At 40.0% G+C, this 17,484-nt stretch overlaps 1 protein-coding gene across 1 annotated transcript; it reads left to right on the top strand.

Annotated features, from left to right (window-relative positions):
- Positions 1–2,794: 2,794 nt before the first annotated feature.
- On the top strand, positions 2,795–16,889 carry LOC124643857 (slit homolog 1 protein-like). Its single transcript, XM_047182977.1, has 9 exons — positions 2,795–2,945; positions 4,031–4,150; positions 6,088–6,305; positions 6,920–7,117; positions 7,402–7,589; positions 8,070–8,274; positions 8,911–9,095; positions 10,408–10,550; positions 16,441–16,889. Exons 1-9 carry the CDS (start codon positions 2,861–2,863, stop codon positions 16,554–16,556), a joined length of 1,458 nt encoding a protein of 485 aa, XP_047038933.1. The 5' UTR covers positions 2,795–2,860; the 3' UTR covers positions 16,557–16,889.
- Positions 16,890–17,484: the final 595 nt, after the last annotated feature.

A 17,484-nucleotide genomic window follows, 5' to 3' on the forward strand; every position in this document is an offset into this window, starting at 1 on the left:
TGATGATTCAAATTCCATATAAATAGATTACACAAATGTACTGAAAGTCCCGGGGCCCGATTCTCCTAAGTTAATAATGTCAAAATCGAATAGAAATCGAATCGCAATATGATCGTATTAGCAGTTTTAACCATATCGGGCATTCTGCTACTAATAAAAGACCAATCGTATTCGATTGACATTTGATTGGTGTGCGATTGGTCTGCTGTTTTGGTGATTTTGGTCTACACGGTAGTTTGCTGTACAATCATTTTGCAATCGTTAATCATTTGCAGACAAAATTATTCATTATTGAATGACAGAAAAGGATAAAAACGTTTATTTCAAAGAAAAAATAGCGCAATGCCACATACGCTTCAATCGTAATCGAGTCGGGATTGGATATCAGTCGAATCGAGTCGAACGTGAATCGTATGACGCTTAAGTAAAATTAGGAGAATCGGGCCCCTGGTTTTATAGGACAAAAGAGATTTCATATCTTATCGAGTAGTATTTTTTGGTTTGGTATATAATAGATAGTCGTTTCCCGTGGTTTCACCTGTCTTATTTCTATGTGCTAATATTTATCATCTCCCTAGTATTTCCCAGCTACGTAAGGGTCAGCTTCTAGTCTAACAGCATTGAGCTGACTACCAGTACGACTCAAGAAGCGACTGCCTATCTGACCACCTCAACCCAGTTACCACCAACCCGATACCCCTTAGTAAGCCTGGTTGTCAGACTTTCTGGCTGTATACTACCTACCCGTAACGACCGCCAAGAGTTGTTCAAATGACAGCCGGGACCCACCAATTTTTCGTGCCTTCCGAAACACGAAGAAACTCGTCAAGATAAGATTATTATCCATGCACAGACTGACTGATTTCTTTATTATATATTATTATCTATCTACGTATAGAACTAAGCAGACATGTTAAGTAGATTTATCAATGAAACATTTTGCACTTGTTTGTAACTACTTCCTGGCTGACGTATCTATCTATACCTATCGACTTCCTTACGTACTATGTTGTAGTGACGCAAGTATGTCATAAAAAAAAAAAAACAAATTAATAATATACTAAACTCTCTATATAGGGGGACTGGTAATAATTAGTGACCGATAATTCTACTCATGATTAAGAACAACTTTCCCAAAATAACTTTTTTACGGTCATTAAATAAAATCGCAACAAATATCGGGCGAAGGCGAGTTCACGTACCAAGTCCAGTCATAGATGACTTGTCTTAATATTTACTTATTTACCTACTACGTAGTTCAATTTCACTAGACAGCTAGTCTAGTGGTCACTTACGAGACTCCTGTGCACGGAGACTCGGGTTCGATTCCCGGGTTGCTGAAATCTCTTTGTGGGTTTCAGAAACTTTCACAAAGCAGCCCAGAATTTGGAAGTTTGGTGTTTGATACACCCCTGCATCGGTGAACATGTTAATGTCGGCCCTGCGCCTGATCTTACTTCAGTCGTGTCGACTGCCGCTTCTCTGGGCTATGAGAGTGAAGGAAGAGAGAGTGCACTTGTGTGTAAATGCTTGTGCACTATATTATGTCCTGCCCAGCTGGCTGATCTCCTTGTATGGTCAGCTAGCCGTAGCTGAGATCGGCCTGAAACGCCATTATTAAAGAACTACGAGACCTTACGGAGACAGGCTCCTTGGAGATAGGTAGGTAGCTACCTATCTATATAGATCACATGTGCACCAAGGAAAGTGCACCAAACGGTTTAGGTATCTTGAACTCTAAGCCTTTTATCTAATGCAATTTATATAGGTAACAATGTAGGTACCAATAATCGTAATCCACTTCAAGATTGCAAGTAGGTAAATAAAAGATAAAATATATGAGTAATTGGTCTTAGGTAGGTATTAAATCTTTGCTAATAATTATTATAAATCAAAAAATCTTTTTGTCAAACTTTGAAAATGAAACCAACAAATTGTAGATGGGGAGATAACCCAGCTGAGTACCAGTATGCCACATGGAGTGACTGCCTATCTGATCCTCCCCTTGGTATGATTAGTTGTCAGGCTTTCTGGCTTCTGACTACCCGCAACGACTACCAAAAATGTTCAAATGACAGCCGGGTCCAATTTAGCGTGCTTTCCGAAATACGGAGGAACTCGTCATGACAAGATGGTCACCCTTCCTCGGACCGACCGCGCGATTTGTTGCTTAACTTTATGATCTCGCTCCTACAAGGTCAAGCCACTGCAGTATATTATATATACCTACTTATATATCAATGAAGTATTTGTGTATGTTTATCATAATTTACAGATTTTTATAAATTCGTGTGGTTTAATCTAGAGATAAGCTATCGTCTCTGCAAAGATTAGGTGTGGTTGCAGAAAGGTATATTCTTTGATTTCTCGACTCTTAGCGTAGAATTAAAGTATTTATCACTTCGTTAAGGCTTTGCAAAGAATTGTTATATTTTTTTAACACAAAAGTTTTGTTAATGGTGCTTCATAATCGTTGATTATAATTTTACAAAAGAAACTCTGTTTGTCTGTCCGGCCTTCACACCAAGACCAGGACATTTTATTCGAGTAGAACCGCGGTGAACGTCTAGCCTGTCATCGAAGTATTTAATCCCGCTGAAATTTGACCAAAAGGAACGAACACTACCCATTTTTAGCTCCTGGAGCCCTTCTTGTTCCAGCTCCGAGGTTTGCACTTAAGCTATAGGCATTAAACCCGCGTCTACCAGAAGACACCTCTGTTTTTCTCTAAGCTTTGCCCCAAATATCTTGAAGTAATATCGTTTTTGTATCGTTTATCTTGTAACTGACGTTTTCAAGTTCTTATCAAATAAAATTCAGTTATATTTTGTTAAAAATAGTGCGAGGACGCTTTCGCAAAATGTTTCTGTTTAACTTATTTAGGTTAAGTGCAGTGTTAGTTATTTTAGTGACAATTAAGTTAAGTTTAACACAGGAAGATGTAGGTAAGTAACTTAACTTAAGTAAATCTCTCTCAGGTGGTGTCGGATTGTCGTCCCATCGCGCTAAGAGAGTGAAGGAATAGTGAGTGCACCTGTGTCCAAGCAAATGTGCGTGCACTATAATACCTATGTCCTGAGCAGCTGGCTGATCTCCTTAGAGAGAAGAATCATCGTGGCTGAAAAATATTATTATAATCAGACTTTTTGGCCTGATTTTGCGCACCCTTGCCACATGATTATGCAGATATGTGGTACTTTAAACGTTGTTTATAAGATTTTGAAAGTTCATTTCAAGTTTTAGCTAAATATTAAACGTACTTATTAAATGCAATAAGATTTTTCGTAATCCGGTCATTAGATTTTAGGATGAGAGGTTACAAATAAACTCTCAAAGAAAACAGTAAGTCTAAAAAGGTATTTGTACATATTTAGATATGGCTTATAAAAGATATTTCAATAGATTTCGTAATAATACGATACATATCATATACATAAGTACGTGAAGTGCATTTGTGTTTGTACCTATGTATCAAAGTTTAGTATTTTGTAACAGATAATAACGAAATTTGTATTTTTGTACAATTGATGTTGTTTATACTACTTAATATGTGTACCTATTGGTTCTATTTAGTCCTTACTGTCCTTGCAAACATTATAAATAAGAAAGTAACTACATGTCTTTCTGTTTGTCTGTATATATGGCTTTCACGTAAAAACTACTAAACTAGACCGCTTTCAGTCAAGGCGGCTATTCACTCTTAGGAGATCAGCAGACATTTACGTGCTCCCTGATGCACGGGTTTATCAATCACCAACTTCCAGACTCCGAGCTGCTTTGTGAAAGTTTCTTAAAGCTACGAAGAGATTTCAATACAGGAGCCGTTTTCGCTTGAAAGTTTAACGAACAAACCCACTTTTGCAATACTATTAAAGGAAAATTTTGATAATGTTTATATACCTAAGAATTAATTGCTGTTCGTCAGTCTGACTAAAGCTCAAGAATGGCTGGACCGATTTAGCTTATTTTGGTTTTGAAAAGGTTTAGCTAGTGATAAACATTTATTTATCTATAACTTTGGACATTTCAGGTACAGAAACCACAGACGCGCCTAGTACAACAATATGCTCGCTATGCGAATGCGCAGATGGCGTGGTCAACTGCGCCAGTCTAAATATTACTTCTTTATTTGAAATACCTGATTGGGATGGTGAGTACCTAGACCAAAAAATTTGACAACAAATAAGTATATACTAGGTAGTTTCTCCTCGCGAATCTTCATACGCTTTATAAGTATTTACTTATTTATTCAAATAACTAGCGACCCGTCCCGGCTTCGCACGGGATAACGGTATTTCTCCACTATTTAATGTATGTTAAGATACATAAACCTTCCTCTTTAATCACTCTATCTTTTTTAAAAAACTGCATGAAAATCGGTTGCGTAATTTTGAAGATTTAAGCGTATAAAAGGACATAGGGATATAGGGAAGACTAAAGAAGATGGATCAAAATTGCCCCACGTCCTATAACAATGTGACGTATCTCAAAAAAAAGATAAAAATGTTTAAAAAAATATGGCATGCTCTCTAATTCATTTTTTTTACACCTTCATACGAAAAAAATGCTTTAAAAATTGTTCAGGCGCTGTTATGAAAACGTCGTTCATAGAACTATTAATGGACTATTTTATTAAATTGTTTTTTTGTCTGATAGAGTATACCTCACAGGTGGTCCCATAATCATTAGGTCAGGATCTGATGATGGAAACCCTGAGAAATTCAGGGCAACTTTTGAAAGTTGTAGGCATGCGCAGAATAAAAACTTGACTATAAGGTGTATGTCTTATAACAATATGCAACAGTGAAGATTTGGAGCTGACCTGATGATGGAAACGAAAGAAGGTCGAGGGAACTCGACAACTGAATATGTAAACTACCTCGTGTTTGGGCTTGTATTATTTGTATTGAATAGACCTTTGCAACAGCGAAGGTTTGGAGCTGATCTGATGATGGAGACCAGAGAAGGGCGAGGGAACTCGACAACTGAATATGTGAACTACCACGTGTTTGGGCTTATATTATTCGTATTGATAAGAACTTTCCACTTATGCGGATAGTGACAACTGTGCTTGTCACTGAAAAGCCAAAAATAAAAAAAAAAACTTTTTACAATAAAATAAAACAGACTCCCAAAAAAAAACTATTCTTAGGAGCATCGGCCTAGAAGTCGGTGGGTATATAAACTTAAGTACATCCATTAGACACCGACTTCTGAGGTAGTTTACATATTTTGTTGTCGAGTCCCCCCGACCTTCTCTGGTCTTCATCATCGGATCAGCTCCAAACCTTCACTGTTGCAAAGGTCTATTGAATACAAATAATACAAGCCCAAACACGAGGTAGTTTACATATTCAGTTGTCGAGTTCCCTCGATCTTCTTTCGTCTCCATCATCAGGTTAGCTCCGAATCTTCACTGTTGCATAGTGTTATAAAACATACATCTTATAGTCAAGTTTTTATCCTGCGCATGCCTACAACTTTCAAAAGTTGCCCTGAATTTCTCAGGGTTTCCATCATCAGATCCTGACCTGATGATTATGGGACCACCTGTGAGGTATACCCTATCAAACAAAAAAATAATTTAATAAAATAGTCCATTAATAGTTCTATGAACGACGTTTTCATAACAGCGCCTGAACAATTTTTAAAGCATTTTTTTCGTATGAAGGTGTAAAAAAAATGAATTAGAGAGCATGCCATATTTTTTTAAACATTTTTATCTTTTTTTGAGATACGTCACATTGTTATAGGACGTGGGGCAATTTTGTATGGATTGTGATCCGTCTTCTTTAGAACTGGTATCATAAATAATATGAAATACTAGGTACTTAGGTACCCACAAAGAAAATATCTTTCTATGACCTTGCTAGAATTGAACACGGCTGCAATAGAATGAAATAATGTGCTCTATATATCGCTTAAGTATCATCACTGTTTGTAAAAAAAGGGTCCAAAGTGTCGCTCCCTTCATATTTTTTATCATAGTAGGATTTTCGTACAAAGTATGAAGATGTCGCGAGTACTAAATATTTTTCTTAAATACACTACTACTAAACTATACTTACTAAATATTTTTCATTTCAGCACTCAAAGATTTCAACCCAACCACAGTAAATCTGAGCTTAAACCCAATTACTGCTGTAACCAGAATAAGCAAGCTACCTATCCAAGTGCTGAACCTATCTTATTGCGAAATTTCATCATTAGAAGATGGCAGCTTCCTATATCTTGAAGATTTGATGGTGCTGGATTTGTCAAATAACAAGATTTCAACTGCAGCTATTAATAGGAAAGTTTTTGTGGTAAGTTTCCTTAAGAATTTCTATACATACCTTACACCAGAGGATGGAAGGAGGTAACCAATATCGTCCTACCCCAATTGCCAAACACCTACTCACTGGTGCACCCTGAACTGCTGAACAAATGGGGATGCTCTGTCGACCGTGTGATGGCGGTATAACCAGTATAACCACGAAATCAAATCTAGATGGGCAGTAGCATCTTTCAGCAGCAGCACTCTGCCCTCACCAACACGCATGCCCAGCGTTGTCCAAAAAAATGGTGGACGTATGTCCCAAGCGAGCGGGCATTTACCACTCCAGTAGTGGACGTTTTCGACTGTGAGGAAGAAAACTTAATGCTATAAGACAATTGAAGTCTTATTTACATTTTTTCATAAAAAGCAACGCCAAGCTTTTTGAACGTCTTTGGTAGCCTATAAAAAGCAACCTACATGCTATTCTGATAAATAAGCTGTATTACTGCCAAGTTGCAACAAAATCCATGCAGTAGTTTTTGTGTGAAAGAGGCATAAACATACATATTTAGGCAATTTATTTTGTATTTAGACCAATCCTACCATTGACCGCAATATAAACAGAAAAAGGCTAATTTTAAACTTTACTCCAATTTCCAGGGTCCCCTAACGGGTGGAGGTCCCGAAGACTTCAAAAGGATGCAGTCTTTGAACCTTGCGAACAATGATCTTCATACTTTACCGCAAGATATTTTCATGTTCATGCCAACTCTTACTAGCTTGGACTTGAGTGGTAACCCTTTGGCATATATAGACCAGGTCACTATGGGCTCTATATCAGATTTGAAGAATTTGAGGGTGAGTTTTTTTATAGATTCGGGATCCCGTGGGATACCAGATTTACCACATTTGTACCAGATTTACCAGATGTACCACATCCACATGGATACCACATTTGTTTGAATCTAGTGACTGAATCATTTAGACGACTGATTTTAGTCAAGTGTAATAAGCCTTAATATTAAGACATATTTTTGAGGAACGTTGACTTGAATCAATTATTCAATGAGGAATTGAGGGCATTAGGAGGAGACTGGTCGTCAATACAAAATAATTAATTAACAACTTACGATTTTCCACAGGAGCTACGCCTCAGCGGGTGTGATCTAGAAACGTTACCAGATGGTTTATTACGAAGACAGCGGAAACTCCGTCATTTAGACCTCAGCAACAACAGATTCACTACAATACCCTTAGTTTTGAGAGAAGCCCCCAACTTGGTCTACTTGAATCTCGACAGAATACCCATGCAAACTTTAGAAGCGAACACGTAAGTACCTAACTACATTAATTTTAATCGACTTTCCAAAAAGAAGGTGGTTATATAGTCGGATGTTTGTACTTTTTGCCTCATTGGTCTACTCCTCGCATAGTGTGGGGGTCTCGGGTTCAATTTAAGATCGGAAAGAATCGCTTTAGAAACTGTCATAAAGCAGCCCTGAGTCTGAAAGTTGGTGATTGATATACACCCGTGCTTCGGAGAGCACGTAAATGTCGGTCCTGCTTGTGATCTCTCTCCGGTGGTATCGGATTGTCGCCCCATCGCGCTATGAGAGTGAAGGAATAGTGAGTGTACGTATGTCTGTGTAAATGCTTGTGCACTATATTATATTATGTCCTGTGCAGCTGGCTAATCTCCTTAGGCTCGAACTATGCGTAGTGTCGGGAAAAAGCTCCTTTAAAACTTTTATATGCATTTATATTTTGACCATTTCTTTGTTCCACTAATTGATTTCTTCTACAATTTCAGAGCCTTATCAAACTTAACAAAATTACAAGAACTAAGCATGAGTCGATTGAGCAGACTACAGAATATTTCAGCTGGTGCCTTGGCAGGGCTTTCAGATTTAACAATACTACGTCTGAATTATAATCCCAGGCTGACTAACCTGAATCCTGATTTCATGGTGTGGAATAATGAAGATGATGAGGAAATGTGGCCTAATATTAAAGAGGTAAGTTTGATTAAAAATGATCCGATAATGACTCCAGGGTTTAAGGAATCATTGTCCTCCTGGCCTTATTCCAATTTTGTTCGTGGTCGGCGCATGTTTTCTCCTTCCATACTCTTCTATCTGCCGTCATTTCAAAGTACCATTCATTCTAACCATATCGACTGTCACACAATCCTTCCATCGTTCCTTTGGTAGGTCCTTTCCACTAAATCCTTCCACATTCTTGCTTAAAACTTTCTTCGTAACATGATCCTAGAGATTAAGGGATCTGGTTCATAACATGGTGAATTAGCTTATCCATCAGCGTCCCGCGGGAATTACTTCCTGCAACTGGGTAAAAAGTAGCACTATGTCCTTTTTCAGGAACTAGACTATAACTGTAGGCGTGAAAGTTAGACAGAGTTCATGTTTAGAAATACATATTATTTAAATTATTTATATTGGGAGGTTTTCAATAGCCTTATTTTCCTTATGTTCTTATAACCTATCATTTATTTTGTGTATGTTGGCTAACCTGTAATTGGCGACAGTGTAAGCCCTAGTTATAACAGAAATTGTTCTATAAGCTTTATCTACACAAAAACTGTTGGTGAAAGTGAACCCTTTAATAAATAAATAATTTTTCTCCTCTTCCAGCTATATTTAAACAACAACAACTTATCAGGCATAGACTCCGGTATCCTAGACAGTTGGAAGGACCTAGTGACTGGTGATTTTTCCACGAATCCCTTCAACTGTGACTGTAGTAATCAATGGATGGTGGATGTCTTGGTTCCTCTTCTCAGTGGCATGCCTACTAACGCTACTATTAATAGTATGGTGTGAGTATATTATAGTTTTGAAAGCAAGCTTGTATTGGTGAAATAGTGGAGTGGATCAGTGGCATTGCCGAAATAATGTAGGTAAAAACAATCTTTGGCCCAAATGAGTTTTCTTAAAACAACTGTTTACTTTGATTTTACAAATTAAAGTTTCTAAGTGAACTGTAGTGTTAAGGAAAACGCGAAGTTTATTTTGTCGGTTAGCTAGGGTACTATTCCATCCAATCCCAAATAGTAGAACGAATGGTTATTTAGTTGATCAACCAATATTCTAATCCTGGTAGTTTTGCGAAAAAAATGTGTTATATGCATACTTGTAATAGTGGTCGAGTCGCCGAGTCATACAAACACATTAAGGCCGCGTTTCCACTGACGCGGAGCTGGGCGGAGAGGAGCTTAGCGGTGCACAAACTGACCAATGACTATGCTTGAAATTTCCGCTCCGCTTCAATGGAAACAGTACGAGCGGGGTGGAGCAGAGCTGAGCGAATATTCATACATCGAGGCGGTGCAGTGCGGAGGACAGCGAGCATTGGGGTGCAGAGCGGAGGACAGCGGTGCGGTACGGAGCGGTGCGGAGAGGGCGGTGCGTGACTCGCGTGCAGTGTGTCAGTTGTCTTCATTACGTCACTAGGTGCATACGTATCAAAATGGATGAGAAGTTCATTGAGAGATTGAGTGTAACTAAGTGCAAAAATGCGCGATTCCAAAAGTATGCTCCACTCCACTCTGCTCCGCTCACTGACCAATCACCGCTCTTCATCGCTCCTCTCCGCCCAGCTGCCCTACTCTCTGCCTCTCTCCGCCCAGCTCCGCTTCAATGGAAACACTGACCACTTTTCACCGCTCTTCTCCGCTCCTCTCCGCCCAGATCCGCGTCAGTGAAAACGCGGCCTAAGGCCCGGTATCCACCAAAGCGGAGAGGAGACGAGAGGAGATGTGTTTGAATAAATCAATCCGATTTCGTTATTTCCACATCTCTTCTCCACTTAGCTTTGGTGGAAATGGGTCAAGCGGAGAGGAGAGAGTATTTTGTGCAGCGAGCGAGCAAGCGGCGCGGCAGAGCGAAGAAGTGTCTAGTCGGGCGGCCGGGCTGCGCTGACCCCGCTGCCTTCTCCGCGCGCCTCGCACGTCCCGAAACGTCATTCGATTGACTGGCTGCTTTCGTAGACAGAGCTACACACAGCTCACATCTCCTCTCGTCTCCTCTCCTCTCCGCTTTGGTGGATACCGGGCCTAACATTTACGCACACATGACAAAAGTACGGCTTACTTATTCGTGAAATATTACATAATTTTCATACCATTCCAGATGTAAGAAACCATCAGATCTTAGAGGTTTAACCTTCGCCCAGTTGTACAACACATCTAAAATCCTCGTGTGTCCAGAATCTGAGAGCATATCGGACCTCCCAATGGTCTCAAATATGGCCATAATACTGGGAATCATGATCGGTAAGATTTACCTAAATAATTACCATTATCAGCCACGATTTTACACTAAAGAAATAGCAGCGTTTTACCTGAAATAAAACGCATATTAAATACTTACCTTATTTGAAGCTTACTAGTTTGAGATAGGCACCTACGTGTTTTCCGCTTTTATCTCCGTCCTTTTCTACCCCATATCTTGCATCTCTCTCGCACACCGACCAGTTTCACTCCCCACCAGGCAGGAGGCGACGAGTGTTCTCGGCGGCCACAGTTCGTCATTGAGTCGAAAACACCAGGCAGAAATTAAAATGTAAGCTTCAAATAAGGTAAGTATTTAATATGCGTTTTATTTCAGGTAAAACGCTGCTATTAAATTCTTGACCGTTATTTGAAGCTTACTAGTTTGAGACGTGTTTGTTATCGCCTGGTGGAAGTGGACGCCAATGTGAGCAAAAGCACAATGAAATTGTGTATGTAAATAGGTACTTAGGTACACGAGTAATCACATGTAAGTATGTGTATTGCGTCCTGGAATACTAATGTAATCAAAGTTAACTGGTACTGGTACTCAGCTACATCCTGTTAGACTGGAAGCCGACCCCAACATAGTTGGGAAAGGGGCTCGAAGGATGAGTAATAAAAATTAAAAGAGAGATGCAAGAACAAAAGCAAAAATTGATTTCATTTTCTAATAGTAATTAACAAAAACATTGCGATACTTCTTAATAACAATAGTAACAAAAATATAGACATTAATCAGCTGGATTAATTAAATAATCGAGATAACTTGCTACTTCTATTTAGTGGGTATCTTTCCCTTCTGTAAAAATGGGCAAATGTATTGCCTGATCGCCAATTACCCTTTGCTAATATATCGTCCAAAGGTATATTGTCAACACAGATTTTGACGCTACCGCCGAGTGGAAGCTTCCTGGGGTTGTAGTTATTCGTGCCTCTTTTAACAATGTCTTAATCCACCCGCATCATCGTTCGGGTGCCTGCCTTTGGTTGGCCTCTAACGGATATAAATAAATTTAAGGAATTAGCCGATGTCCGTCTATCTTCTAACAAGGCTTTAGTTTTTCTGACCCAATACACTGGACTTAGATTTATATTTTCCTGATTATCCATCAAACAACAACCCGACTGCCTATGACTAGAACTGTCGGTCTTAGAGCCAAAGACTGGCCATAAGATTAAATTATCTTTGTTGTTTTTGAAATGTTCTGGGTCTATTGCAAGCAAGGAAAGATCATGGACTCGCCTTTCCGAAACAAGCTAGCAAAAGAAAGAGCAGCAGTGTGCCTGGAAGTTGCAAATGGATTATTCTCGTCTACGTTTACTGCACTTAAGTAGGTTACCAATTGGTCAATATTCCAGATGGACGGCTTCCCGGGGAACAGGTTTGCTCAGCGCTATTGATTTTAAAATGTGTCCGACTAGAACGTGTGAACCTAGCTCTAGAGTGGTTTCTGCATTGCATAGTGTAGCTATAACTGACTTGTGTAATAAAATAGTATTGTATTTATTTACTATGTGTAAGTCCGCTAAAAATTGGGTAAGTATAGGTCCAAATAGGGATTCAAGGATTCATAGGATCCAATTTCATACTTTTCGCCCCAATTTAACCATCGACTCCAAGCTGATTGATAAGTGTTGCGTGTGGATTGAAGAAGACTTCAGTCGGAGAGACTCCTTGTCCCTCCCCCCCCCCCCATTTCCTTGACCTTGGCAGGGGGTATCCCCGTTGCTGTGTCTATCGGTTTCTGCTCGAGGTTCATCAGTGTGTAGGGTACTGCTAATGATCGGGACTTCAAATCTGCTCGCAAAATACCTGGTGCCACCGAAGGAACTACTATGAGATTAACTCCCGTTCCTGAATTGAGATGACTGAGGACCTACGGTATAAGGTAAGGTGGCGGTAATACCCATGCTAGGGGGTAAGTCAAAACTTGAGAAAAATGCATCGTGGAACCCCGCTTTCGGGTCCTTCAGATCTAGGGGCACGTAGTACACAACTATGTGTCCCTGGGCTCGCTTCGAGGCAAATAGGTCCACTGCTGATACAAGATGCCACTCCGGTGGAGGTTTGTGTCGGGAGAGATGGTCTGCCTGACTGTTGAATAGGGCTGGTATATGATTCACGACGTGATAGATTTGATACAGCTCAAGATAACTGAATACTCTGTACGTCAAGTTCGGTAGGCTCCTTGATCGGGTGCCACCTTGATTTCTTAGATATGACACCACAGTCCCATTTCTGCATTGAAAAATGGCTGTTGATCTCTTTAGCAACTTGCCGTGATTTTCCAGTTAATACTGCAAGCATCTCTTTCAGATCGCAGTGAAAGCCTTTTTCTCTCTCGTTCCATGAACCCATTACGGGAGTTCCGTTCAGTTGTGCCCCCATCCTACATCGGAGGCGTCCGTGGTTATAAGGTGACAGGGAAGTGGCGAATGAATATCCAAGGTTTGGTGGCAGCTGACCAGCCACCACTTTAGATCTGCTAAAGTATCTGCTGGTAGGTTCAACATTGCTATACTCCATTCACCGAGCCCACAATGTAACCAAAGAATGACACTTTTTCAAAATGGTGGGTATAACCCGACCGATGACAAAAACGTCACATTTTTATGTAAAATGTTCTTAGTATCTGTGGTCTTCAATTAAGTAGGGTTCTATGTATGACAGTCAAGACTTCTAGGTTCATTTTACATGTAAACGATTTACTACATATTTCATTAAAATTAAGAAAATAATTTACGGCATTTATTATACATATTTGATTTCAATTAAGTTTGAAAAGATTGCATAAGTTCCACAGACATCGTTCTAAAATATCATCATTACTTCAATCGTGACTTATAAGAACCCTTTTTATGGTTTGTTCACCGTTTGGCTCACGGTTCCATGAATAGGGTAGGTATAGATTGCTGTTCAACACTGCATTGAGGATAGTGAGGAGAGCCCGGTAATGCAGTCTGCCGTATGGAACAACGAAAACTTGCGAAGTTTAAAAGTCCTATCAAGCTATGCAGGTCTTCTAAGTTTGTCGTGCTGTTTGTCACGTAGTGCGTTTTGTCATTATCTTGTTGATAATGCTTGCGATTTATTCACTTGCCATCCAAAACATGGTGCAAATGATCCCAAAGTAGGCAAATATATCTTGGTGAGCCACCAGAAAATCGAGATACACAATTATAAGTAACCCTTGAGTTTTCAAAGTTTGAGCCACCCAAATTGGTCACTGTGGCGAAGGTCTTGGGTGCCGTGCTTAAGCCAAATGGTAGGCACGTAATCTGAAGCAGTCTTCTTCTGTATACTAGTCGAAGAACATATCTGTGACCTTCGGCTACCGGAAGGTAGAAGTAAGCCTGGGCGAGATCCACTTGCACAGCCATTCGTCTTTCTGAAGAAACTCTAGCACCCGAAAAACATTTATTAAACTGAAGGGTTCCGTAATTATGAACTTGTTGAGAACCTTGAGATTGAGTATTGGACGGTTCTTTCCGTCGCCTTTTGGGCACAAGAAACATATTGGAAAGAAAGCTGGCAGAATTTGCAGCTATCAATAGAACTTTTTGTTTTATCATTTGGGATATGACGACATCCATCTCTTTGGACTCTCTGGTCAAATCTGGCATTATCTATCAAAGGTGGCTTTTGGCCAATGGTATGCGATACCCAGTTATTATTTTTAACAAGAAAGGCGGAGCTCCCATTTCTTTCCATTGGTCTTGATATAATGTTAGGCAACCCGCCTGGAAAGTCATAACTTACGTGCCTTGTTGGACGCATCAAAGTCCGCCTGCGGTCCTGGACGCTTTCTGTTTCCTCTGTTGGACATGGTTCCTATTGTAATTTACTCGTGATATCCCAAGGGAGCTTTTAGAGTTTTGCGTCACACGCCATTCAGCGTGAGTGTGATTACCATTTCCCTTCGAGGGAAGGTTATAATGGCGACTCTTCGAAAGTCGATCCAAAAAGCCACCCTGCGAGGGTAGATTGCAATGATGGTACGACCCGCAACATGCATGATTGGTACCCTGCGAGGGTCCGTGATAATGAGCCGACCCCTACGGGGGATGGCTAGTATACTTACTGGTCCCTGCTTTGTAATGATGCTGCTACTCGCAACATGCAAGATTGGTACCCTGCGCGGGTCCGTGATAATGAACCGACCCCTGCGGGGGGTGGCTAGTATACTTACTGGTCCCTGCTTTGTAATGATGCTGCGACTCGCAAAATGCAAGATTGGTACCCTGCGCGGGTCCGTGATAATGAACCGACCCCTGCGGGGGGTGGCTAGTATACTTACTGGCAGTCCTAGGCGGAGCGTACCAAGTCTTTCAAGGCCGAAAACCATCACACGCCGTGATAATGAGCCGACCCCTACGGGGGGTGGCTAACAGACTTACTGGCAGTCCGAGGGGAGCGTACCAAGTCTTTCAAGGCCGAAAACCATCACACGCCGTGATAATGAGCCGACCCCCATGGGGGGTGGCTAACAGACTTACTGGCAGTCCGAGGGGAGCGTACCAAGTCTTTCAAGGCCGAAAACCATCACACGCCGTGATAATGAGCCGACCCCCATGGGGGGTGGCTAACAGACTTACTGGCAGTCCGAGGGGAGCGTACCAAGTCTTTCAAGGCCGAAAAGCTTTCTTGACACCACCAGCCCTCTTCAAGTGCGGTAGTGACCAGTCCGAACTAAGGAGATGCTGGTTGGACCGCACCTCACACCATTCTTTTTTGTCAAAAAGTTGAACGCCTTGCAGGATTGAACTAGGGCCACAGGTGCCTTAGGAACTTCGGGCTTGCTTTCTTTTCCATAGTCACGTGCACGGGCTGTGGTAGCTTTATTATTTACCGCATCCGTATTTGCTTTATAAGTCACTCATTCTGAAAACAAATTACTGAAAAAAAAAAAAGTACACGGAAGAAACTCGTGACAAAAAAGGGGTAGATGTACAAAATATTAACACTTGATTTCGCAAAATCGAATATCGAACGGTAAAACCGTTAACAAATTGTATAAAATATTATAAACTCACCTGTGTTCTGCGAGAGCACTGAGTTTATTTTTCAACGAAATACTACAGCGGTTGGTTAGACCAACCTTCTCGGGCGGAAAACAAGACGCCAATGACGAACTGTGGCCGCCGAGAACACTCGTCGCCTCCTGCCTGGTGGGGAGTGAAACTGGTCGGTGTGCGAGAGAGATGCAAGATATGGGGTAGAAAAGGACGGAGATAAAAGCGGAAAACACGTAGGTGCCTATCTCAAACTAGTAAGCTTCAAATAACGGTCAAGAATTTAATATATAGTTATCGGCACGGATGAGCTCTCGGTGGAAGAGTGGGGATCGCTTTGCGCACTGTACACTTAAGGCAATAAACCAATAAATCACTTCTGCGCAGGTGAAGGTCAGAGCTCAATATCCTTGCCAATGATTATAGTATGTTAAGATCCGAATATGGAAACTGGAAACTTTTTCGGAAAAAATATTTTTATACCCTAATGTCACTCAGGGATAGTGTAGTTTCCCAACTGTGAAAGTATTTTTCAAACCGGATCACTAGTTTAGGGTTCAAACAAAGAAATATTAATGTTCCCTCCTTTTTATAATATTATTAGTAAAGAAAGCATGAAAAACAAACAGTAAAGTATCATTTAAGAAGGCAAGAGATGCGCCTCTTATAAATAAGCCTAACTGATCTCTCTCCGGTGGTGTCGGATTGTCGTCCCATCGCGCTATGAGAGTGATGGAATAGTGAGTGCACTTGTGTCCAAGCAAATGTGCGTGCACTATATAATATGACCTGCGCAGCTGGCTGATCTCCTTATTATTATCTGGTCGCTATTATTATTATTTGTCAGTTGTAATAAATCTTATTTCTTTATTTCCAGGTATTGTAGTGACATTTCCAATAGTATTAGTACTAGTACTACTTTGGAGAAAAGGATATTTTTCCAAGATGCGAGGAACCAAGTATCATTCAGATGACGAAAATGAAGACTTATGATAATTTAAGCCTAGATTATAAAATTTAATAGTTGAAACTAAAAAACACGCTAGTCATGTATTGTCATCAGAACTCTGAGCGTGTGCAAAATTTCATCCTAATCGAAGACCGGGAAGTGGGTCAAATTAAGATTCCAAGATTTTCTTACAGATGTAGTTAGTTACAAGTGAAGCTAATATAATCGTGTTAATAAGAGATTAGTTACCGCCAGTGGTTTTACCTGCATCCTGTGTGTACTACTCAGCGTACCTGGATAAAAAATATACAGGGTGTGTCGTTCACAATCACATTAAATCCTATCGTATATACTTTAAGATATTCTATGGCGAATTGTAAAAAAAATAACCTAATCCATTCACTGGTTTAGCTACAAGAGTCATTTTTTGTTTTTATAATTTACAACATCATGTGTAAAGCAGAGATAAAATTAGTATATCGAATGTTTTGATCAGTTGACAGCTGTCAGTTTTCAAGGGAGAATTTCAGTTGTTTGTAATGGATGACTTTTATATGGTGTTCTAATTTTCGCACATTTTTATTCTATTTACTTTGTTTGAAAAATTCATTTTTTTTATTTTTACGTATTTTTGTTTTTTCTTTGTATTAATCGACAAATATTAACCAGTATATTAACGCATTTCATTTAATGTGATTATGAACGACACACCCGATATAGTATGGCTTATAGCCTTCCGCGATAAATGGGCTATCTAACAATGAGAGAATTTTTCACAGCAACAAACAAATATATAAAAGTAGTCTTCCTCGAGGAATGGGCAATCAAACACAGATTTTTTTGAAATCGGTCCCGTTTTTCCTGAGAATAATGCGTTCATATAAACAAACTCTTCAGCTTTACAATATTAGTAGATATAGATTATAAATAGGACAATGTTTTTTTTTTATATATTACGAAAAATTGTACAAT

Source organism: Helicoverpa zea, chromosome 28 (genome assembly GCF_022581195.2).
Source record: "Helicoverpa zea isolate HzStark_Cry1AcR chromosome 28, ilHelZeax1.1, whole genome shotgun sequence".
In the NCBI taxonomy this organism is placed as follows: domain Eukaryota; kingdom Metazoa; phylum Arthropoda; class Insecta; order Lepidoptera; family Noctuidae; genus Helicoverpa; species Helicoverpa zea.

Coding starts and splice junctions, on each gene's coding strand:
- LOC124643857 (XM_047182977.1), top strand. CDS start 2,861: ATGTTTCTGTTTAACTTATTTAGGTTAAGTGCAGTGTTAGTTATTTTA. Junction 2,946..4,030: donor TTTAACACAGGAAGATGTAG/GTAAGTAACTTA, acceptor TGGACATTTCAG/GTACAGAAACCACAGACGCG. Junction 10,551..16,440: donor AATACTGGGAATCATGATCG/GTAAGATTTACC, acceptor CTTTATTTCCAG/GTATTGTAGTGACATTTCCA.